Source organism: Uloborus diversus, chromosome 3, assembly GCF_026930045.1.
Source record: "Uloborus diversus isolate 005 chromosome 3, Udiv.v.3.1, whole genome shotgun sequence".
Lineage (NCBI taxonomy): Eukaryota > Metazoa > Arthropoda > Arachnida > Araneae > Uloboridae > Uloborus > Uloborus diversus.
The window spans coordinates 134,707,356-134,731,589 of NC_072733.1; the positions used below are offsets into that span (position 1 = coordinate 134,707,356).

The following is a 24,234-nucleotide window of genomic DNA, read 5'->3' on the forward strand; positions in this document are numbered from 1 at the left end:
ATGTTGATCAGTGGCGGATCATGCGATTTTGGGGCCCCAGGCGCAACCTATCCGGAGGCCCCCTTTAATTGACACAACGAAAGTGATATGGTTTCCTATATTTACAATGCAAAAAATCATATTTTTTTGAATCAACAAGCTTTGGGGGGGGGGGGGAATATTCTTATTTAAAAAGGAAAAACAACGATATTTCTGACAAAAAAAGTTTACTGCGAAAAATTTTGTCTTTGTTTTTTGGTAATTTAGGTAGTGCAGGGTGTGAGATCCGAACCCCGATTTCAGACCATCTAGCAAAATCCCAGCTTTCCCCTGTTTTTCAATGCGCATCATTCAGTGGCGCAACCAGAGAGAAAAAAAATCTTAGGGGCGGGAGTTTTTTTCATTTGGCCAGAAAAAAAGAGAGAGGAGAAAGAGAACCTTTAATTGGATAGAAAAAATAAGGAGAGAGGGGGGTCCGGGGGTCCTCCCCCGGTAAAAAATTTTAAACTCGTAGCTTTAAAAACGCAGTTTTAGACTTTCTTTGATGATGTTAGGGGGCATAAAGCTGCAGCTGCAGGCAGGTCCGGATCTGCGCACCCGCAGACCCCGTAGTGCGGGGGTGCACCTGGTATTTTTACGGCCCAAGAAATTGAAGAAAAAACTGAAAAAATCTAGCACTCTAAGAATTATTAACGTTACAAATATACACTGCTGGCCTCTGAGGCCCTACAAATTTTGTTGTAAGGGATCTGAAATTTATAGATCCGGTCCTGGGTGCAAGGGTCTCAGCGGAAAGTTGCTGAAATTGAAGTCCTAAAAATACGATTATAGGTTATATTTATTGACGTTAGGGTAAGGGATGGAGCTCAGGGACTGCCTTTAATCGATTTTTTTTCAAAACAATAGATAGAGATCAATTCCTCCTCCCCCCCTCCCAATTTTCGAAACTGTATAGTTTCAAAAATACAACAGTAGACAAACTTTCCGGGATATTTAAAATCTGATGAAAACCTTCGTGAGAGATTTGCTTTTGTTTCTTTCTTGAAAATTGTACAGTATAATGAAATCCATACTTAAAGGATAACTTAATAGGCTAGACCGGTTATAGTTTAGACACATTTTACATTTTGATTTTTGTTATATTTGTTATTTTATATTTTTCGTTACGAGGGTTACGTACCAAATCAAAATTTCATCGGATGCAAGCACTATTTTCCTATTAAATAATGATTTCAGACCTTTGTAGAGAGGCGCTGAAGTAATAAGCGAAATGAAGTTTTTAAGGGTTGTTTTGAAAGAAGATTCTCACAAAATATTTTGTTCGAGTGAGATGCTAAAAGTAAATTTGATTTAGTTAATGTAAATTAAAGTATGGCTATCTTCTCCAAATTACGCTTTTTTAAATATTTCTAGAGTAATTTCATTCATTTAAGGGTTTTTTTTTTGAGCAATCACGATTGCTTATTGTTCTCATTTGACTGTTTTTGGCAGTGTTGACAGATTGGGGGAAATTTCCCCATTTTGGGGGAAATCTGGTGCTCTCTGGTTAAATTTTGGGAGATTGGGTTTTGAGGGGAATTCTTTGGGGAAAAATTTTTTCCTTGGGGAAAACCTGGGGATTTTTTTTTTTTTCGTATTTAAATTCGCGTCTTGACATCTGGTAGTTACGTTGTTTATATCAAACAGCGTTGGCGTAGCTTTGCTCAACTTTATGGAATTCGCATTTCACATTATGTGGAATATTATGCTACGGAATTCGCATTAATAGTTCTGCGTGAGTAACTAGTTGATACGTGAAAAAGGCAAAAAAAAGTGTGATGAAGAATGTTCTTAGATAAATATATACAAAAATCATAGTTTAAATGTACATATAGAAGCAGAGTAAGTAAATGCGAGTTGAAAGAAAATATTAGGTTATTTCTTATCTTTCGGTCTTGTATTTATGACTAGTGGCACCCGCACGGCTTTGCCCGTAGTAGGAAATTAAAAGTATTTTGGTTCCCCTCTATATTTACAAATAATGCATGATGAATTTCTCGCCAATTGGTTTGCCCACGTCACGGTTCCGCATTATGATAACTTGGTAATTTAGTCATCCATCTTATGAAAATTTTGCTCGGGAAAATGTTCGTAAAATTGTAATAGTAAAAGAACAAAATCGAATTTTCGAAAAAATCGCTTAAAGGTGCACACCCTCATGCTACAAACTAATTCTTTGCCAAATTTCATGAAAATCGGTCGAACGATCTAGGTGCTATGCGCGTCACAGAGATCCTGACAGAGAGAGAGATCCGAACAGAGAGACTTTCAGCTTTATTATTAATAAAAATAAAAAAAAAGATAAAGATAAAGAAGACAAAAAAAGGGAAGAAAAAAAAGTTGGGGAATTTTATAAGAAAATTTGGCTATTTGGGGGAAAAAAATTTTTTTCAAGAGACAAAAATATCAGAGAAAGTCAACTCATTTTATGAAAATATTAGTGGAAAAATAATTTTTGAATTTGGGGAATTTTGATGGAAAACATCGCTTTTTGGGGAAAAGTTGGAAGGGAATTGGGGAAATCTGGATTTGACCATCTGGCAACACTAGTTTTTGGCGTTACGCAGATTTTATTTTTCCGCCAGCACCCTCTGCCAGCACCACCGTCGTGTCGACCGGCCTCACGATGTTGCTCCTCTTGCGAAAACCGTCTCCAGGTTGCGTCCATGTCCTACACACACACGCATACACACACACGCCTACACCTTCATGCCTGCGCACAGACACAAACACACACTCCTACACACATACACACACTCATGCCTGCACACAAACACATATGTCTACATACACACATACGCACACTCATGCCTGCACACAGACACAAACACATATGTCTATATACACACACACGAACGCCTACACACACAGCACTGCAGACACAACACGCACACACATGCATACATACACACACACGCACCCACACACATGCGCCTACACTAACATACACGCTCGTGATTGCGAAAAACATAATTTGAATTCAAGATGCCAAAAATTCAAATTAATATATATATATATCGTGTCACGATGTTTGTTCGGGGTAAACTCCGAAACTACTCAACCGATTTTTCTCAAATTTCATATCTATGTGTCATTTGGTCCAACTTAAAAGATAGGATAGTTTTTATAATTTTTTATCGCAAATTTTATATTAATTATGCAATAATAGTGTGAATTAATTGTTTAGTTCTAAAAATTCTTAATAGATGGTGGTGTAAGTTAATTAATCGATATAACTGTAACATTGTATGACTTACTGCTAAAAACACCATGATAAAAAAACTTAGAAATGTTGCTTAGAATTTCTATATAACGTTTTCGGATATTACAGGTTATTATTCACTTCCTGAGAAAATCAACTATATTTTTCAAAACGTTTCCTTAAATTGCTACAAATTGCAGATTTCACACCGTTGTGAAAAATATTTTTCTCCACCAGTATCAAGATTAACTAAACGTATTTAATAGGTGTATCGGTTTCGGAGCGATTACGGTTCGTCCAGATTGACTCAACACCCAATGAGTGCGAAAAGATATCTGGATCAAGAAGCTTTGCAAGCAACACCCAATGAGTGCGAAAAGATATCTGGATCAAGAAGCTTTGCAAGAGCTGCAGAGGAACTACATTCGACTTACTTGCTTGAGAGTCTGTCTTCGCGTTGGCAAAGCGTGCATTAATGCGTTGAGAACTTTCTTAGAAAAGCAGGAAGGTTCTAGGCTATTATATAAAACCTGCGTTAGGCTTCGCTGAAGGTGCCAGAATCATAACTGCCTTTAACCAAGAAGACTGCTGAATTCTTCAAAAATATTCCAGTTAATTTCAGGAAGGTTAATGAATTTAAGCGGAAAATAAATATTTTCTTTATTTTGTTCCGCAAGAGATTTTTAATATCATTAATTCTTGCAAAGATACGTTCGCAACAGAAAATTGCAGTGACAATTGCATCGTCAGGTTTGCTGCTACTTTTTTCAGATGGTAGACGAACAGCACATTCAGCTTTAAAGTTGCCTACTAGATATTCATAACAAACAAAACGCAATGTGTAACATTAAAGAAAAAATAAAAAACGCAGAATGGCTGTAGTGTTGCAAGAGAGTGAAATTATAATTTTCGATAAGTGTACTAAGGCTCATGAGTAAAAACATTCATTCGAAGCACATCATAGGATTGTGCAAGATTTGAACGGCAACGATAAATTTTTAGGCGAAATTGTCTGAATACTCCTGGGGATTTCCGGCAGACATTACCAGTTATTCCGATGAAATCAACGCATGATTAAAACAATCGTTTTTATAGCGTAATGTCGAGATAATGCGATTGGCCATGAACATGCGAATATAAACGCAAAATAATCTAATCGCACAAGTATTTTCTAAGCAACTGCTGGGTATTGGAAAAGGGTGAAATTGAACTCCATCAAAATATACAGTACAACAAAGAGCCAGACAATTTCTACACTGCCGTTGAGACGAAAAGTGAACTAATTGAGAGTCTATTCCCAGATAAATTTAATTTTTTTAAAATCATAATTGCCTCTGTAATCGCGCTGGTTTTGTAGCAGTTTTAATTTCGGTAAACATTCCCGAACAGACAGGAATATTTGTGGATCGTCAGTTGTCGACTGTCAAATACATATCCCGTTGCATGTCGCAAATTGTATTTATTGGTCGCACAAAGTCATTGGGAGTTGACACTTTCTAATGCAGGTTTGACATAAGGAGAAACAGTATTCGTCAACTGTTTAAAACAATTTTGACGACATACTATCCAACACAATCATCATTTTTTAAGGAGAAACTATATAAATTTCACGTTTGAAGATGTATTTCATAAAGTTTAACAAACACACAAATGTCCAAATCCAGATTTTACACCAGAGATGAATATGAAGCTTTAGTTTTAACTGAAGGTTTTTGCTTTTCAATTTCAAATTTTCCACTAAGTTATTATGATATGCTGTCACTTGATAGTTGGGCCACCGACTTAGTTAACACTGATTTGCAACGTATAACAACAGAGCAATGACGCTGTCTTAGCTACAATTATTGCGAATAATGAGCCATTACTGACGGCTGGAAAAAAAAGCTCCCCATTGATGCTGAACAAGCCTGTACAGTTGTCGATGAAAACAAAGCAGTAAACATTCCAACTGAATTTTTAAATTCCCTCGATACACTAGGAATGCGACTTCACGATTTCCGGTTGAAAATTGGCTCAACAATGTATTCTTTTTCGCGATTTAAACCTACCTAAATTCCGCAAAGGTACACATTTCTTCATCAAAAGTCAACAATATTGACGGGAAAGTTTAAAGGAAAAATGTTTGTGTTTGCAACGTAATCCATTAATAGCGTCATAATTTTCAAACACATTTGAAAGGCTTCAATTTTTGCTTCGTTTAGCTTTCGCAAAGTTCATAAATACATTTCAAGAAAAAACAAGTCTTCCTTCGGTTTGGACTTGAAACATAAATATTTCTCTCATGGGCAACCATGTATCGCGTACTCACAAGTGGAAAGTTATCATACTTTGCGTATTAGAAAAAGACTGGTTAAGCAAGAACATTAAGCACAACTTAGTGCTTAGACAGTTTTCAGTTTTCAAATAATAGAAACAATAGTTAGAAGTCAATGTTATCTACTTTATTGAAAAAATTTAATTTTTACATGTTTTTAATTTAGTTAGTGTTTTTTGTAAAGAAGTTATTGATTACAAACTATAGAGAAAGCTGAGGTGAATAAAATGTAGAGTCGAGTCTAAAAGTGTATGGTGGTTTATGCTTAGTTTATATATTCGGTTATTTTACAATCAGTTTCGATATTTACTATCACTTTCAAGTTATTTTTGCTTTTTTTTTTTTGGCCGAAGTCATACTTACAAAATTTACTAAGCGTAAGTACAGTGCTTTTTCCATAGAAAATTTAGTTAGTACTTGCTGAATTCAATAAGTACTTTCTTCAGCCTGCACTGTAAAAAAAAAAAAAATCCGAAACGTTACTGAGTAAAAATTTTCGATACTTGCTTGCAGTTCTGGCTAAGCTTTGGCTATGTTTCCATTACTGCTTATAGAAGTTCCTTAATAAATCAGAAAGGTGCTAAGCTTTTTTCTTAAATCCCTTCCTAAGTTTACACTAAAGTTCCAGAAACACGACTAGATTCAAACAGAAATATCTTTGAATTTTTCAAGAGGATTCCGAGATAATTTCAGGAAGGTTATTAACGTTTATCGGAAAACTTTCCGGGTTTTGGCATGACATGTTACTGGCAGAAATTGGCCACATAAGCTGTCCATAATTTTCCAGGAACATTTATGAATCGTTTTTACATTGAATCACGCCCATTATCAATCTCATATGTTTTAAAATAGGCTATACCATTTTAAGCTCTATTAAAATATTTATTTGATTCTATCAAAATAATGAGTAAACGTTTATTTTAATCCAACTTCTTTGCCACAGCAACGCGTGGCTGGGTCAGCTAGTCTATATATATAAAAATCTTGTGTCACGATGTTTGTTCGGGGTAAACTCCGAAACTACTCAACGGATTTTTATCAAATTTCATACCTATGCGTTATTTGGTCCAACTTAAAAGATAGGATAGTTTTTATAATTTTTTATTGCAAATTAAGTACTAATTATACAATAATAGTGTGAATTAATTGTTTAGTTCTAAAAATTTTTAATAGATGGCGGTGTAAGTTAATTAATCGATATAACTCTAACATCGTTTGACTTACTGCTAAAAACAATATGCTAAAAAAACCCGAAACGTTACTTATCATTTTTATAGAACGTTTCGGGATTTTACAGCTTTTTATTCACTTCCTGAGAAAATCAACTATATTTATCAAAAAAGTTTTCTGAATTGCTAGAAATTGCAGATTTCACACTATTGTGAAAAATATTTTTCTTCCCCAGTATCAAGATTAACTGAATGTATTTAATAGGTGTATCGGTTTCAGTTTGATCACGGTTCGTCCAGATCGTCTCAGCTCCCAATAAGAGCGAAAAGGTGTCTGGATCACGTAGTCTTTAAAAGAACTGCTGACGCGTTACCGTTGAGCTTCTTGCTCAAGAGTTTGTCTTAGCGTTGGCAATGATTGCATTAATGGTTTGGGAATTTAATTGGAAAACCAAGACGGTTCCAGACTTTTACATTAAACCTACGTTAGGCTTCTCTAAATATGCCAGAATCATAACTGGCTTTAACCAGAAGACTACTGATTTCTTCGAAAATATTCCAGGATAATTTCTGGAAGGTTACCAAATTTAAGCGGAAAACATTTATTTTCTTTCTCCCTCCCCCCAAGAAATTTTTGATATCATTAATTCTTGCAAAAATACGTTCGCAACAGAAAATTACAGTTACAATTGCATCGTTAGGCATTGTTGCTACCTTTTTTAGATGGTAGACGAACAGCACATTCAGCTTAAAAGTTGCCTATTAGATATTCATAACAAACCAAATGCAATGTGTAACATTAAAGAAAATACGCGGAATTGCTGCAGTGTTGGAAAAGAGATTGCATTATAATTTGGGATAAGTGTACTATGGTTCATAAGTAAAAGCATGCATTCGAAGCACATTATAGGATTATACAGGATTTGAAAGGCAACGATAAACTTTAGGTGGTATTGTCTGAATACTGTCTGGGGACTTCTGGCAGACAATGCCAGTTATTCCGATGAAATCAACGGATGTTTAAAACAATCGTTTTGATAGCCTAATTTCGAGATGATACGGTTGACCATGAACATGCGAGTACAAACGCAAAATGATCTATTCGCACAAGAATTTTCTCATCAATTGCTGGGTGTTGGAAACGGTGAAATTGAAATGTATCAAAATACACAGTACATCAAATACCCTGACAATTTCTGCACTACTGTTGAGACGAAAAGTGAACTAATTGAGAGTGTATTCCCGAATAAATCTAATTAATTTTATTGTGATTGCCTCTGTAATCGCGTTATTTTGGCAGCAAAAAACGTTGATGCAGACGCATTTAACTTTTAAATGCAACAGTTGTTGCCCGGTAATTTGAAAAAAATTAATTAAATCGATACAATTGCTGATTAGAACAAATCATTAAAGTTTCCAACTAAATTTTAAATTCTCTGTATATACCAGGAATGACACTACACAATCTCCAGTTGAAAATTTATTCACCAATTAATCTTCTCCATAATTTAAACCCACCCAGGTTTTCACAAATATACACGTATAGTTATCAAAAGGGTCACCGGAAATGCTCTTGAAGCAGCAATTTTGACGGGAAAGTTTAAAGGAGGAATCATCCTGCTGCCATGCATTCCATTAATATCATCATAATCTCCAATACAACTTAGAAGGCTTCATATTCCGCTTCGCTTTGCCTTCGCGATAACCATTAATAGATCTCAAGGTCAAACAATAATGTCGATTTGGACAAGGAAAGTAGGTGTTTCTTCCATGGGTAATTACATGTAACCTGCTCAGGTGTGGAAAAACCATCAAATCTGTTCGTGTTAGCAAAAGACAGATTAACCAAAAGTAATGTGAACGAATGAGTACAAAGATAATTTTCAATTTTAATAATTTAAAATAATTGAAAAAATAGTTCGAAATCAATGTTATCTACCTTATTTTTAAAATTCCACTTTTATAGTTTATCAGTTTATTTAGTTTATTTTGTGAGAAGTCATTGATTAAAAACTATAGTTAAAGCTGAGATGAATAAAATGTGCATACAAAAACTGTATATTGGTTAATGCTTAATTTCAACATTATGATACTTTACCTACCACTTTCAAGTTATTTTGCACCTTTGGACGAAGTAAGTACACAGCAAAAAATTTCCGAAACGTTTCTGAGTATTTCCGTGTAACGTTTCAGGATTTCAGTGGTTTTTATCAACTTATCGGAAAAATCAAGTAACATCGTCAAAACGTTCTCTGAATTGCTACACATTGCACGAATGCAGTTTCTCACTGTTGTGAAAAATATTTTTAGCTGCCAGTTCAAAGATTAACTGAACGTATTAATAAAGTGTATCGGCTTCCGTTCGACTACGGAATGTATATTCGTCCATGCTAATCAGCTCACAAAGAGAGCGAATGAGTATGAACTACTTGCTTTGCAAGAATTGCAAGCGCGTAAAATTCGTGGTACATATTTGCAATTCTGGGTTTGCTTTGGCCATGTTTGCGAAGCTGCTTATGGAGTTTTCTTAATAAATCATAAAGGTGCCAAACTATTATATGATACCTACCTAAGTTTACTCTTAAGGCCATGTTTGCAATACTTCTTATGGAATTTTCTAATTAAATCAGAAAAGTGCCAAGCTGTTATGTTATACCTACTTAAGTTTTATCTAATGTTCGGGAAACACGACTGGCTACAAGCGGGAAGATTTCTAAATTTTTCAGGAGGCTTCAAGGAGAATTTCAGAAATGTTACTGAATTTTATCGGAAAACGTTTCTGATTTTTGTAAGGTATCTTACTGGTAGAAATTGGTCACATCAGCCGCCCATTATTTTCCAGGAACAATTCTGAATCGTTTTAACTGTGATACTCACTAAATTTAATAAACTTAAGTATAGAAAGTAATGCTTTCACTGTAAAAAATTTAGTTAGTACTTTAGTAATAATTAGTTAGTTAGTAATTTAGTAGTCCTACTTCGGCCAAACACGACCATTCTCAATTCCCTGTAATTTAAAATCGACTGAATATTTCCCAGCATTGTTAAAAATATTGATTTGATCGTTTAAAAATAATGAGTAAAAATTTATTTTCTATTATCAGCCACAGCTAGTATATATATATATATATATATATATATATATATATATATATATATATATATATATATATATATATATATATATATATATATATATATATATATATATATATATATATATATATATATATATATATATATATATATATATATATATATATTTTATTTTTTTTTTTTTTTTTTTTTTTTTTTGAGCAATCACGAATTGCTTATTGAAGATTTACTTGACCAAAGTTGATGTTGCTCTGATTTTTCAGATTACCATGGCGATGGCTGTTTTTATTATTTATTTAGAGAGCACAATTTTCGCAGTCATAGTTACAAATCGTCTGAGGCCAGGGGCGGCAAATAGGGAGGGGGTGAGAGGGGCGGTTGCACTCCCAAATTTTTCACTCAGAATAATAAAAAAGGTCAATTCATTTAAGATAACTTATAAAATCATTTGCCTGCATTTTCAGAACAGAAAAAACTGATTTAGAATAATTATTTTCCTTAACTAAAGAAGTAGTCTCTTCATATGGGTTAAATATGTCAAAGATGCGTAGTCTATATGATCGGGCATCTTGTATGAGATGCCGGTACAGTGTTGAGACTGCGCAATTTTTACGCTTAAACTCCATGTCATTTTACATAAATTTTAATGCTCATGTTATATTTTAATGTTTAGCTAGTAAGTATTCATTGACTCCTTGTACTAGAAACACATTTTAGTAACTCGATGTATTATATGCTTTCTTAGAAACTCTTTGTAAAGCTATGCTCTTTTTGAAAAACATCCTATATCAAAAAATACTTTCACGTCTACAAATATATCTTGATGCTCTTTTCTTGACAATCTCTGAGTGACACACGATGGTATTCAAGAGTTAAATCTATAAAAGTCCCCTGGACGAATTACTGGAAAGCGACCTTTTCAATGATAGGAAATCTGATGTCATTTTGATAGGTATGACTTTGTTTGAATTTTCGTTTACTGTACTTATACTGCGGAGCGTTTTTTTGAACAATGCTACACTCTGTCTATCACAAAACTTTCAATCCGTTAATCATAATTCTTGGGTTGACAATTGAAACTTAGCAATTTTCGAACAAAATGATCAATTCAGTTTCTCAAGAAATTGAGACAGGATTTGATGAGATACATTTATTATTGGTCTTAAGTTCAATATTACGTAGATCAGTTACAGAAAACAAAAAAGAAAATATTACACTTAGCATGAGGGAAGAAGAACTGTTTTGTGAATTGTGCGACTATACTTTTTAATGACGCAAAATAAATACTAGCCCAATTTAAAAAGTTTTCTTAGTTATTTTAAAGAGAGGAATCTGAAGGAAATGTGTTTTTTAACATAACTTTCTTGCTTCCATTGTTTTTTGACTGTTTCAATCAGGTCAGTCATTTGAAAGATGACTTTTGTACCTCCCTCTCAACATCAAAATTGCCTTATTATTCTTAATATTAAAACCATTTTATTATCACTTCCTGTTAACCAATATGTATTTTATACCATACTGAGGAAAATCCTGTTCAAGAAAATCGACCCCCCCAAACGAAATGCTGAAAATACCGCCCCTGTCTGAGGCTTAGCTCAAGCAGACTTGGCAATTAAAAAAAGGCTTTTTTTGGGTAAAATTAAATTTTTCAGAACAAAAAACTTATCTAGATGAAATTAAACAGCAAAAATTCATCTAAATACAAAATTTAAAGATTACTAATTCCCATCTTTTGAGATTGATAAGAAATAAAAATACATAACGTTATACACTGCAAATAATCTTTATTATAAGTGTACCTACTGGTCGATATGGGCTATTAATTCTTCATCTGTATTACCGCATCTGAATCACCATTTCTTTTTTGTGGATATGTCTCGTATTACCAGGAGAGTGTCCGGAAGTTTTGGGACCCATCACAAATAAAACTCTTACGGGCCCCCTCCATATTATTTACCCCTACTATTTGGGCCCCCATCAGGCTCGGGCCCGGGTCAACAAGTGTCCCTCCCCCCCCCCCCCCCCGTGTACTCCGCTAATGCGTATTACCAATTCTAGAAGATCCAAAGTCATAATATGACGGGTGTAACGTTCTTGACCATTTCCATTCTCTTCCATTTGTAGAAACAAGAAACCCAACGTGTAGGTACTTATCGCAATTCATGATTGTAAAAAGCGTAATTCGAATTCAAGAAGTCGAAATTCAAATGCGAATCCTGGATGCTCTTTTTGTGTGTGTGTGTGTGTGTATAGGGGGAGGGGGGGTCATTTCTAAGCCTTTCTGGAAAAAGAAAATAACCATTAAAATTTGTGAGCCTAAGTATAATTCGGTTTCAACTAGATCTAAACGCAATGTATCAACTTGACCGAAACAACACCATTACGTTAACTCAGAAACGTGGGAAAAAAACATCAGCGAATATCAGAAACTTCTGTTAGGAAAAATCATGTCTTCTATTCAAGGAACACAAATCTTGGTTTAATATGATATACCTACTTAAACACCCTACGCGACAGTTGAAAACAAACTATAAAAATTTACTTTTGTGCGCAAGAAAGCATTTTTTTTACGGAAAACTTGCAAACAAAAAAAGACAGTTTGGAATAATCATAACTCGGCGGCAGGGCTGTGGAGTCGGAGTTGGGCTCATTTTAGGGTAAAGGAGTCGGAGTCGTTCGAAAACATGTCGACTCCGACTCCGGGTTTCATTTTTTTTTCTTTAATTTTCCCTGACTCTCCTTGCATTTCTTGAAAAATTAACTACCAATTAATTTGATTACATGTATAAATACCTACTAATAAGAAAATAACTCATTGTGGCAACCAGTTGGCTTGATTGTTTATCGAATTTTCTGTAACAGCTACCTACGCCGTCTCCTAGTCTGCTTATTTTCTAACTTAATTTAACTGATAGCAACTGTCAGCAAACAATTTTGTTGCCTAACATTTTCTAAATAATCACTTTGAAATAAAAATAATATATTTTTTACCTCGATCTCTGTTATAAAATAGTAAAATGAATGCATGTATCGCTTGAGCAAGTCGAGAAACTTTTCAGGGTGCTTGGTAAATTCGAGTGTTGGTACGAAAGCACAAATAAAAAAGATCCGATAAAATATAGGGGATAATGTTGTACCTTGGAACACTTTTCATATTTTAATTTTTAACGTCAATTATTTGAATCAAATTTAAAATCTAAAAGTCACATTAAATAGCCCAACATACTTCTATAGAATATATATTTTTTAATTCAGACAATTTGAAAATAAAATGTCGCCAGCCATTTAAAGTATAAGTTCCAAGCTACCCCAAGGTTCAACATCCTATTGTACCTTGGGACACATCCTGTTGTTCTATGGGAAAGTCTTCATGATTCAGGAAACAGCCTTATTATACTTGAACCAATTTTGCATCAGAAAAGAAAAAGTTGTTTAAAAGACTACGTATAAGATTAGAACATTGTTCCATGTTCCTAAACATATCTTAATTATTAAGAACCATGCATATGTTGTACCTTGGAACGTGTCCTAAGGTACAAAATGTTTGGCTTTCCCAAGGTACAATCACCACGTGGTTTAATGAAAACCAAAATGATGGTCAATCTAGAAGCACTATAAATAATTTGCTTATGAGAAAATAATGAAAGTACTTCTCTTTTATAACAGAATAAAATTCAGTTGGCTAAATTTACAAATACATACAAAGACGGAAAATGAAATGAAAAGGAAGAAAATATCTACTTTTGAGTCATGAAATTCTTTCTCTCACAAAATCGTCAATTTTACTTATTTGATGCTGATTTTTAGTATGGCACCATTTAGGGTGAAAGGTTACTATTAGAGATTATAAAAACATGTCTTAAAAATAGATTCTTAGAAATTAGCAGTGCCCCAAGGTACAACACTCTCCCCTAAATGTTTTTTATTAATTCTAAAAATTTTATCTAAGAAAGCTTGGTTAACACTGAAAAGTACAAAATAAAATTAGTATATGATTTATTGCTTACAACACTCAGTAATTATAATTAATCCTAAAATTCATATTAAGGTTAATTCTGAAGCCGTCAATTAAAAAATTAAAATTAAAAATTGAACCAAGAAATGTAGGTATAGTTAAAGCTATTCGTACAATGCTGTATACCGCCGCATTTTGTGTAAAATTTGCTCCAGACGTACATGTACACGACCTCTCTCCGCAATATAGTGCAATATTTTTGTTGAAATTTTTAAGATGAAATTTAAGATTTATTATTGGGGAATTTTTTCAGAATTAAAGAATCTCAATTTTTATAAACTCTGAAATTACGTTGAGGTGTCACCCACCAGATGAGTGCCACCCGGGAAAGAGGGGGAGGGGTGCCACCTCTCAAGAAAAGTTTTTGAATTAGCAAAAAAGTTTTTTTTCTTTCAAAACTCTTTCTCTCACTCTTCTCAGTGCTTTCAAAAATTGAAAGCACACGATTTGATCAGCATCTGTTAAACATTAAAGGGGAGCAAATTAATCTTTTTCATTTGTTTAAAAAATGGGACTTTTTAGTAATCTTACTTTAGAAATCGCACCTACCGGATAATTTGATTTTCATATGGAATTTCTAACGTTTTATGCATCTTAGGTTTACAATAAAATACAACGCGAAAATTTCGTAAAAAGGAATTAATATTTGAATCTCTATTAAGGAGTTTTCCCCCCTTCCCATAAGGGGGGATTTGAAAAAATAAATTTAAAAAAATAAAAAAGCCGCAGTCGGAGTCGGATGTTTCAAAATCTTGGAGTCGGAGTCAACCATTTTCCTTCCGACTCCGCAGCCCTGCTCGGCAGCAGGAAAAATTCAGCATCGTAAAAAGAATGTTGCGTAGGAGCATTGCCTCAAAAAGAACTTTTCCCGACTCTTTTGAAACAATTTCCTTTTTAAACTTATGACCAAAAAGGAAAACGCATTGGAGGGAAAAAAAAGTGTGATTGCTCACCGAAATCCCAGGGCTGTTTTATTTTTGTAAATGCTTTTTTCTTTCATTAAACTAGCAAGATTCTGAACACTTACAAGACAACACTCACTGACTGAACTACTGAATTGGATAGAAATGTCCTGGACAGAACAGTTCTCGCGGCGATTTTCCAAGGTCAACCCAACCCCCCTGTCTTAATGCCATAAAAATGCCTTTCCTTTTGTTACTTCTTATCTAACACCCCACTATCTCAGGGACAAAATTCGACCTTGAAGAAAGAAGGTGAATTCTCCGATCTCGGAAAAAGTGCTGAGTTACGGTAGAGTGCGAAATATGCTAGATGAAGTTTTCCGGAGGAAAAGAACCAAATATATATTTTGAAACTTTAAACCTTATACACATACAAAAAAAAAATGTCCAAAATTTCTCTTCTGGAAAAATTCAAACAAATCCACCAGAAGCCTGGGGCCCCTTTAGATGCAGGGGGAATTATTGGGAGCAATCAGCCCGCACCTAAAATCCATGACTAACTGTCAATTTCCAGGAGTTTCGGGCATTTTCCACTCAAAATTATGATTTTCCAAGGCATATCCACAAAAAAAAAAAGTTTTTTTCTTCCAGAAAAATCCAAACGAAGACAACTGAAGCCTGGGGGCCCTTTAGACGTGGGGGGCCCTATTGGGAGCAACCAGCCCGCGCCTAAAATCCATGACAAACTGTCAATTTACAGGACTTTTGAGAATTTTCCACTCAAAATTTTGACTTTCCATGGCAAATTCTCAAAAGAGAGTTTTTTCTATCAAAAAAATTCAAACGAAAGCAGCTGAATCCTGGGACCCCTTCAGATGCAGGGGGGATTGAGAGCAATCAACCCGCGCCTGAAATCCATGACTAACTGTCAATTTCCATGACTTTTGAGCATTTTCCACTCAAAATTATGACTTTCCATGGCAAATTCTCAAAAGAAAATTTTTTCTCCCGGAAAAATTCAAACGAAGACAGCTGAAGCCTGGGGCCCCTTTAGACGCAGGGGACCCTACAGGGAGCAATCAACCCGCGCCTAAAATCCATGACTAACTGTCAATTTCCAGGAGTTTTGAGCATTTTCCACTCAAAATTTTGACTTTCCATCTTTGAGGAAATGACGCGGCTCCGAGGCCCATTGCTTTGCTGGAGGCCCCAGCTAGCGCCTCATGCGCCTATTCGGTGATCCGCCACTGATGTTGATGAAATTTTGTATGTGTGATATAGGCTGCGTTCGGAAACGAATTCACCGGTTACACAGCGTGACTGGACAGGCTTGGTTATGACATCACTTGTATTTTTCTGGTGTGCCCGGTAAAACAGCTTCGCTTCCGAACACTCGTGGTTACAGCGCTATTATTTTTGTTCAGCAACAGACGAAGATCCAGTTAAAAAGAATGTAAAACTTAAAACACGACCGGAATGGCTAAAAAATGTCATGTGATCCCACGTGCTAACCACGTCGAGACTGTGGTGAGAGCAGTTGCAACCGGGTCCACCACCAGAGAGTGACCGCAAGCATTTCCGAAGCTGGTGAGTGAAGAACAGCTGTTTGCCGTTTCCGAACTCTTGCGGTGGCACTGGTGTGACCGTTCCCTGTTTTCGAATGTTCTCTAAGTTGATTCGAGAATAGTTTAGATTCACAATTTGATCCCATACTTTTTTTTTAAGTTATTCTTTTTATTTATGAGTTGTTGTTGATCATTGGATGGTTCATGTTTACAATTTGATCCCGTACGCAGCTCGGCAATCTCTTTTTAGAAATTTTTGATATTCCATTGATTTACGTCTTTTTTAAGTGTTGTTGAAACATTAAAATTTTTACATATACTGACATTGCGGGCTTATTGAGAAAAGGACATGTTACTTGCCTCTTTACTTAGTGTTGTTATTGCATTAAAATTTGTATGCACCGATATAGTGCGCTTGTAGAGAACACTGTACCTTTATTCTTTGAAATGAAGTTTGAAATCGTAATTTTAAAAATATATGTTGGACAAACTGGCAGGGCGCTGTATTGAAGTGAATATTTGAAGTAATTTTTCATTCATTTTAAGATTTTAACGATGTGTACGTGCATTCATTTACAAACACCTAACGTACGAATTTAAATTATCAGTTCTCACTTGATTCTATGCAATCTTTGAAAAATTAGATGGCTCATCGAAGATAAAACCGAATGTTTGCAAAGTATTCATTAAGTTAAGATATATGTTGGTATAATAATTATCGTTTGAAGTATATTTCAAAAAGTTAAGTTATAATTACTATAACTGATTGATTTTGTAAAAGATTTCCTAATTTTTTTTAATTTAAAATTTTCTGAAATTTAGTAAATAAAATCGCTATTCAGAAATACTTGACGTGCTAGTTTCTTGCACCGTTACTTAATACTTTGTATTGCTACTATATTGAAATTCTTTTATACTGACATTACTTGCTTATTGAGGATATGACATGTAAAACCACGCATTTGTAGCTTTGAGTGAATATGACAAAATCACCGATCTACACAACTAACCGGATTGCCATTCAGCTGCTCTTTTGTTGTCTGCTCGAGCATCCCGTATCAATCGAAAGGAAGTTTCACTGAAAACGACAATTAACTAATTTTTCTCCTAACTTATCTTGTTTTATGCACAAACGCAAAAATACGTAAATAAAAAGTCACAAAGTGCAATTTATTTTCAATTTTATTGATTTAAAAATTTAAAAAAAAATTTTAAAGATGCGAAACAAAACGATAAATATTCTTAGTTAAATCATTCAAAACTTGGGTTTATCTTATGTAGCTCATGGTTTCACTATAATTGGTATAATTGAATCGTTTGTATTACATCAAAATAATTGAATTTAAACTTCATTTCCCTCTGTAATCAATGAACCAAGCGCAATGTTATAACTACTCGAATCTGAAAAAAAAAAGAGCCGAAGTACCAATTATGTATTCTATCACATGCCAGCAACTCCACTGTTGAGATTATCACATAAATTATTTCGCCTAGCTATGTAAAATCAATAGTTGAGATACGTAAAAGTAACTTTGCTTTTATTTTATTTTTTCTTTTTACACCCAAGTTTTTATCTCTCTAAAATATCTCAACATATTTTTTACACGAAATATGCATTACTCATAATAAAAAAAAAACTATAAAATTGTCTTTCGAGTCATTTGCTTTTTCTTTTAACAAAAAGCAGGAATATTTAAGTTTCATCAAAACTATAAGCACACATAATTACGTGAGCTTTATACTTTGTGTTTCTAAAGTAAACAGCATTGAAATTCTCTGCATCATCTGATTATCTTTCAAAGCTTTAATACAAACAAAATGTTGAGAATAATTAATCATTTCTGTAAAAAGTAACGGAAGACTTAATGCTAAACAAAAATAAAGAATTATCAGGAATGGCATTTTTTACCGTTATAATTTAAAAGCCATAACTCTTTCTAAGGGGTGGAAAAAACAAACTGACTAAAAACCTTTGCTCTTTCCTTTGAAATATTCCTTTTATGTGAAGCGTACCTTGATGATAATGATTATCTCCTCGCATTAAAGTGCAATCATTAAATGTGTCTCGAGGATCATTAAAACACTGTTAAATTACTTTAAAGATTAAATATAACGGAAGATAAGAATCGTTATTTTGACTGCAGTTTTAAGATTGTGAATTAATGTTCAACAAAATATTGCGTGAATGTTTTAAAAAATTCTCGAAAGTCTTTTTTTTAACAAAAAAAAACGCGCATTTGATGTTGAGTTAATATATAAGTTGAATTTTCTCTTCAAAAGAAGGCCATTTTTTTTATTGTTTGTGTAAAACTGGGGACTAACATCATGCAAGATTTGTTTGGTAAGGAATGCTTATAAAACCCGAAATTTTGACTTAAATGCAACTTTTATTGTTTATTGGATCAATATGATGTTGAGTCAATTATTGACTTTATTTCGAAGTATGGTAGATCGAAGGAAGAAGCGTTTTTAACTTTATTTTAGAAAATAAAGGACATTGTTTTTGTTCGTTTTTAACCAACCTTTTTATCAACAATATTATGTACTTTTGCAATTAAAAATGTTTTACTTTGAACAACTATTTTTTACTCGGGAAAATAAAATAGTTTGTAGACATTTGCATTTCGAAATCTTACCACAATCTTGAAGCAAGAGGAACGATGCTTTTGGAGTAAGATGCCGTTTTGGCAAAACCAATGCACAGTGTTATTAAACCAATTCCAATTTATTAAAATGCAATACATTAGTGAACGTATTACATGTACATGCAACTAACATTGCTTTTTAGTTCGTTTTAATGTTCCAATTTCAATTTAAGTAATATATACGCCCTAATACGCACTGCATATTTGTTTTTCAAGTATGCAACGATCTTGGAGCTAATTAATTCTTGCAGTGTAATCCATCTAATTATATTTTCCCCCAAGACTTTAGTTAAATTTTTCCATCTCTAGGCATGTCAGTGAAATACGGGCATCTTATCCCAATATATTTTCTTCGTTTCCACCAAAGCATTGAGCAAGATGCCGGTTCACCTAGCGCCGCCCAGCAGAAGCAGGTGGGCTTCATCACACGACTAATAGAAAGCCCATACTTCAAACTTATTGAAACTCACCGAGGTATTTCGCTACTAAGCTAACATCCCACATAAAGAATGTAGGATATGATTTCAGAAAGAGTATTGTGGCAATTAATTAAGAAACGTCATTTTTTTTTCGTTTTATAATGCGCAAGCTTCCGAAGAAGAACTCCAAATTAGCCCAGAGTTCAAATGGCAGTTACAATCAAAGTAGTAGGTGTTCCTATGCACCTGGTGTGTAGCAGGTCTTCAAATTCCTTCACCAGGCCAGGTGGTATCTATTCCACAGCGCTAGTTTCTCGCTTGTTGTGCTGGTCATCATTAGAGTCTTAGAAAACAGCTCAGAAACATATGCTAATGTGATTATGCTTAGAGAACACTTCTAACACCCCGTTTGCACTGGCGGAATTAAGCCGCTTAGTTTTCAGCTAACCTACTGCGCATTCACTTAGCGCATCTCAAAGCCGCTTTAGTTGAGCGACACTCGGAAGCCGCTCAACAAGACATTCGTCGCTTAAAGATGGCTGCCTCCTTGAGCTTAAAGCGGAAGGACAATTGGGCAGACGATGAAACGTTTGCCCTCGTAAATATATGGCATGAGAATCTTGCAAATTTAAGAAAAAGTAAACGCAACCGTGTGGTTTATGAAGGAATGAGCTGTTCTTTCAAAACATACGGATTTACACGGAGTTCTGCAGAGATCTCGAAAAAAATACAAAACTTAAACCGGCGTTACAGGTGAGTGATTTTTTTCTATTTATTTATGTATGCATTTGTACAATATTTTTTCTTGCAATAAATTGTGTCAATGTAAATAAGAATTTTCAAAATTTATTCGTAAACATAAAGGTTTTTTTTTATTGTTTACAATTAGAGACGTACCGAGTAGCACTTTGGCCGAGTACCGAGTTACCGAGCACTCGGCCGAGTCACGGAGTACCAATTATGTTTTAAGAAGAACCACTGAAACACATGTGATGAATTTTGAACTTATTGGAATAGTAGTATAGACCTCCTAGTCCATATAATAGTTTTAAAAACTAAATTCCTGCTGAAATTTAATTGCTCATTATTTAGAAAATTTTGTTGTCAAAAATTACAAAAAAAAAAAAAAAATTTTAAATAAAAGTAAATAAAGAAAAGGTATGATTAATCAAGTTAGAATTAAAACAAACTATACCAATCTATTATAGTTCTAGTCCGCTCAACATAAATAATTTTTGAAAGCAAAGAAAACAAATGCACTACAGACACTTGTTTCTGCATTACAAGGAACAAGGCCGGCAGGGCAGCTGCCCCGGGGCCTCCACAACAAAGGGGCCCCCACAATAAAATTTTTACAAAATATCCTAACTTGTGCTGATTGAAAATTTATTTGATATAATACATGTGTATCAAAATAGTCGGATATATACCAAAGTATGGGATAATTTTGAACCCTGATTAGGGGCCTCCACACTTCCAAATCCGGCCCTGAAAAGGAACGTCTTTTTCAGGGCGTAAAATGTGAGTTAAAGAATGCAAAGACATTCCACAAAAAAATCTGCCTTTTGTCGGATGCCTTTAAATCTGTGAGTCACATTTTGCGCATTGAAAAAGGAATTCCTTGTAAACCCAAAGCACATGTCCATAATTCCATTGAAGGATTACAAACTTCATTAATCTCAAAATTTAAATTTCACTTGTAAATTTGAATTGTAAACAAGGGCACCCATATAAGAGGGTAAGGGGGCTCAAGCCCTGCCCCACCCCCCTTAGAAATGAGAACTTCCTTTCTTTTAATGCTTTTTTCTTTGCAAAAATGTATTTAAAAATTCTTTTCCAGCCATTAATGAATAAGTTATTAAAGGTCAAATTTTAAAATCTTTTTACTGTACTGAAATCCGTTTCCATGTAGAAAATACTCTAAACCATGGAGAAAAATTTTGCATTGGGCACCCTTGATTGTAAATGATTGCAGAATATTATATATATGATTGCGCTTTTTATAAATATTAATATCTGTCATGGAAATATTGCTTTTTTTGCAACTACTCGGTATGGGCCGAGTACCTATTCAAAGTTTGGCCGAGTACCAAGTAGTTCGCGAGTACTCGGTACGTCTCTATTCACAATCCCAGATGTTATAGAAGTGGTTCCGCCTAAAAACACGCCATTTTCCCATAGTCAATTAATTTTGTACAAAAACCTATCTAGCTGCACAAATAATAAAGGACAACAAACCGGGCCTTTTTCTCCATTCCTTTCATGAATGATATTTTACTATTTCTACTTGTCTGATTTGGAACTGTATTTTTATACTTTGAATTTGAGGGATTAAAATAGAAATTTGACATTTTAGCGTATTGCTAAAGCATTTTCTCCAGTTTTAGCATTTTTGCTAAAGAACTTATAAACTCGGCTGAAACATTGCATTGCAATGATAAGTTTGTAATGATCATTTTGATATTAGTTTATAATAATTTTTGAGCAGATTTTAACCCCCACTCCCACAGTATGTACAGTTCATACACTTGAATACAGTGCCGTACTTAGGGAAAAGTAGTATTTGGGGTAACTCACCTTTGTGTGGTTTACAGGAAGTCCCCAAAAAAAGCGGTAGTTTTTAAACACATTTACGTTACAGTGACATTCCTTTTTAACATGAAAAATTAAATGTATTGGGGGACAAAGCTCCCTTCTCCTCTGCCCAGGGTTACAGGACTGATTATGTGCATATATTAATCTGGTTAATTACTGAACTAAACATCTAGTGATGCATTTGAATGCTTAAGATTTGAAGCTGCATATCATTTACAAAAAAACCTTTGGTCGCCTCTGAAAATGCTTTTGTACTTCTAGGGAAGAAAAAACTAAGATTGGCACAACTGGAGGAGAACCGTCCAAATGGAGATTTTTTCAAGCGGTGCATGAAGTGATTGGGGTGCTACCGTGCCAAGATGCATCGTCAATGGTGGAAAGCATGGATAACAGCTTTCTGGCCGATGAAAATAGTGAGCAATAAGGACATTAAAAAACACTTAAAATTTATTTGCATAAAATCTAAACCATGCTCATAATTTATTTATTTATTTATTTTTTTTTTTTTTTTTTTTTTTTTTGCAGCATCTTTAGTGACAGACATGTCTCTTGAAGAGGACTGCCAGGAAGGTGGAGCATTACCAAATCAAGTGCGTTGCATAAATCCTCATTATTAGCATTGTATTACTTGGACCAGTTATATAAAAAATGTATCGAGTGGAAAAACTTAAAATTGGGGGGGGGGGGTAATCTTATTACATTGTTTAAAAATTGATATTTATCAAATAAATCATAGAGGGAATGTGATTTTATTTCAGATACAATTTCATTCATAACACCTTTTGTATTAACAAATTTTGCCAATTTGCTTCTTGGTTGGCATTTGCAAAAAAAAAAAAGAAAAGTTTTAGAGTTTTTATGCTTTGAATTGCTTGATCAGCTGTGGATGTCATGTTAATACCAAGAGTAAAATGCTGCTTATTCTTCTCAGTAAAAATTTGCATGCGGTAAGTTGTTGATAGTCTTAGTTGATACGCTATGAACTATGTTGACTTGCACAAAATGGCGTCACCTTGCAAGGTTTATTTCTAATTTCCTCTTTTCTGCCTCTCAGAGTGGAGTGCTACCCTACGTTTCTGTATAATTATTAGTTCTCTGGATGCGTACAGTCATTTGTCGTTTTTTGTAAAAGCAATTTAGAGTGTATGTAGTTTTCTTCAGTATTTATTTTATTTTTTGAATTGTCAGCTACCTGCTGCAGATCCAGTAGAAGATGTTGGTGTCGGTAGTCCCCGGCCTGAACTTCCCGAGCTGGAACCAGTAGCTGGTCCATCAAATCAAGAAGATTCTGTTGCACCCCAGGTTAGCAATTTTTTAATTAAATGTTGTGCACGGCAACTGAAATTCTTAATTTTGAAAAAAATCACTTCATTATTTTGTTCATATTGCCGAGTATTTGTCTCCTAATATCCAGTATTCAATTTTTTGACTGTTCAATAGATGTTAATATATATTGCTAGCTCCTTTTGAAAAAGCAGACTTCCCAATGTTCATTTTTAGCAATTTGTTTCATTATAGTTATTCTCAAAAACTTTTTAGTTTTTACTGTCGTGGGCACCGCAGAGGAAGACACTGAGATAGGACTTCAACACCCTCTTGTAGCGTCACTTAGGTTATTTTGCCCTAACCCCTCTTATTCATTTTATTTTTTTTCAGAGACCAAAGAGAAGAAGAGTTGAAGGAGGGAAAAAGACCCGATTTTTGGGCGAATTGTTACAAAAATTCAATAACATACAGCAGAATTATAACGATAATTCGAAAGAAATGCTGAATATAATGAAGCAATCTGTAGAAAATGACGCCAGTATTATTGAAGTTTTAAAAGAACAAACAAATGTGCTGAGGGATTTGTTAAATAAATGATTTTAATTTTGTAGTTTTGTGTTATTAATAAGTTTTGCATGCGTAATTAATAGTTTGTGTTTATAATAATTATTATATATTAATAATTTTTAATTTGTAGAATGAAACCAACTGTGTTTTAATAGTGGATTATCTGTAGTATTAGGCTTCAATACTTGAGAATGAAAAAAAAAAAACATGTAAGTCATGACTTTAAAACTCGTTTGCTACGTAAAATGTTTTTTCCCCATATTTTGCAGAATAGAAAGTTTTACTTGATTTGTAAATTTTTGTTCGGAGGACATAAATCTTTCTAATTAAAATAAAAGTGCCAAATATTACCTGATAAAAATCTCGCCAAATATCCAGTACTCGGCAAATTTTTATTTTGCATTAAAGTTTTCAATTTTAATCGAGACATGGGGGCCTAGAAAAATAGTCATAAGTTTATT

At 34.1% G+C, this 24,234-nt stretch overlaps 1 protein-coding gene across 2 annotated transcripts; it reads left to right on the forward strand.

The window, feature by feature from the left end:
• Positions 1-19,896: 19,896 nt before the first annotated feature.
• LOC129219415 (uncharacterized) lies at positions 19,897-23,816 on the forward strand. 2 transcript variants are annotated; one of them, XM_054853803.1, is made up of 5 exons: positions 19,897-20,098; positions 22,202-22,353; positions 22,466-22,530; positions 23,129-23,242; positions 23,597-23,816. In XM_054853803.1, exons 1-5 carry the CDS (start codon positions 20,013-20,015, stop codon positions 23,801-23,803), a joined length of 624 nt encoding a protein of 207 aa, XP_054709778.1. In that variant the 5' UTR covers positions 19,897-20,012; the 3' UTR covers positions 23,804-23,816. The 2 variants fall into 2 exon arrangements, with proteins under 2 accessions (XP_054709778.1, XP_054709779.1); XM_054853804.1 differs by lacking the exon at positions 23,129-23,242.
• Positions 23,817-24,234: the final 418 nt, after the last annotated feature.

Bases quoted from the DNA above. Each gene is read 5' to 3' on its own strand.
- LOC129219415 (XM_054853803.1), top strand. From the start codon at position 20,013: ATGAGCTGTTCTTTCAAAACATACGGATTTACACGGAGTTCTGCAGAG. The intron at 20,099-22,201 runs GTGAGTGATTTT...TTGTACTTCTAG, and splicing joins AACTTAAACCGGCGTTACAG to GGAAGAAAAAACTAAGATTG. The intron at 22,531-23,128 runs GTGCGTTGCATA...TTGAATTGTCAG, and splicing joins GTGGAGCATTACCAAATCAA to CTACCTGCTGCAGATCCAGT.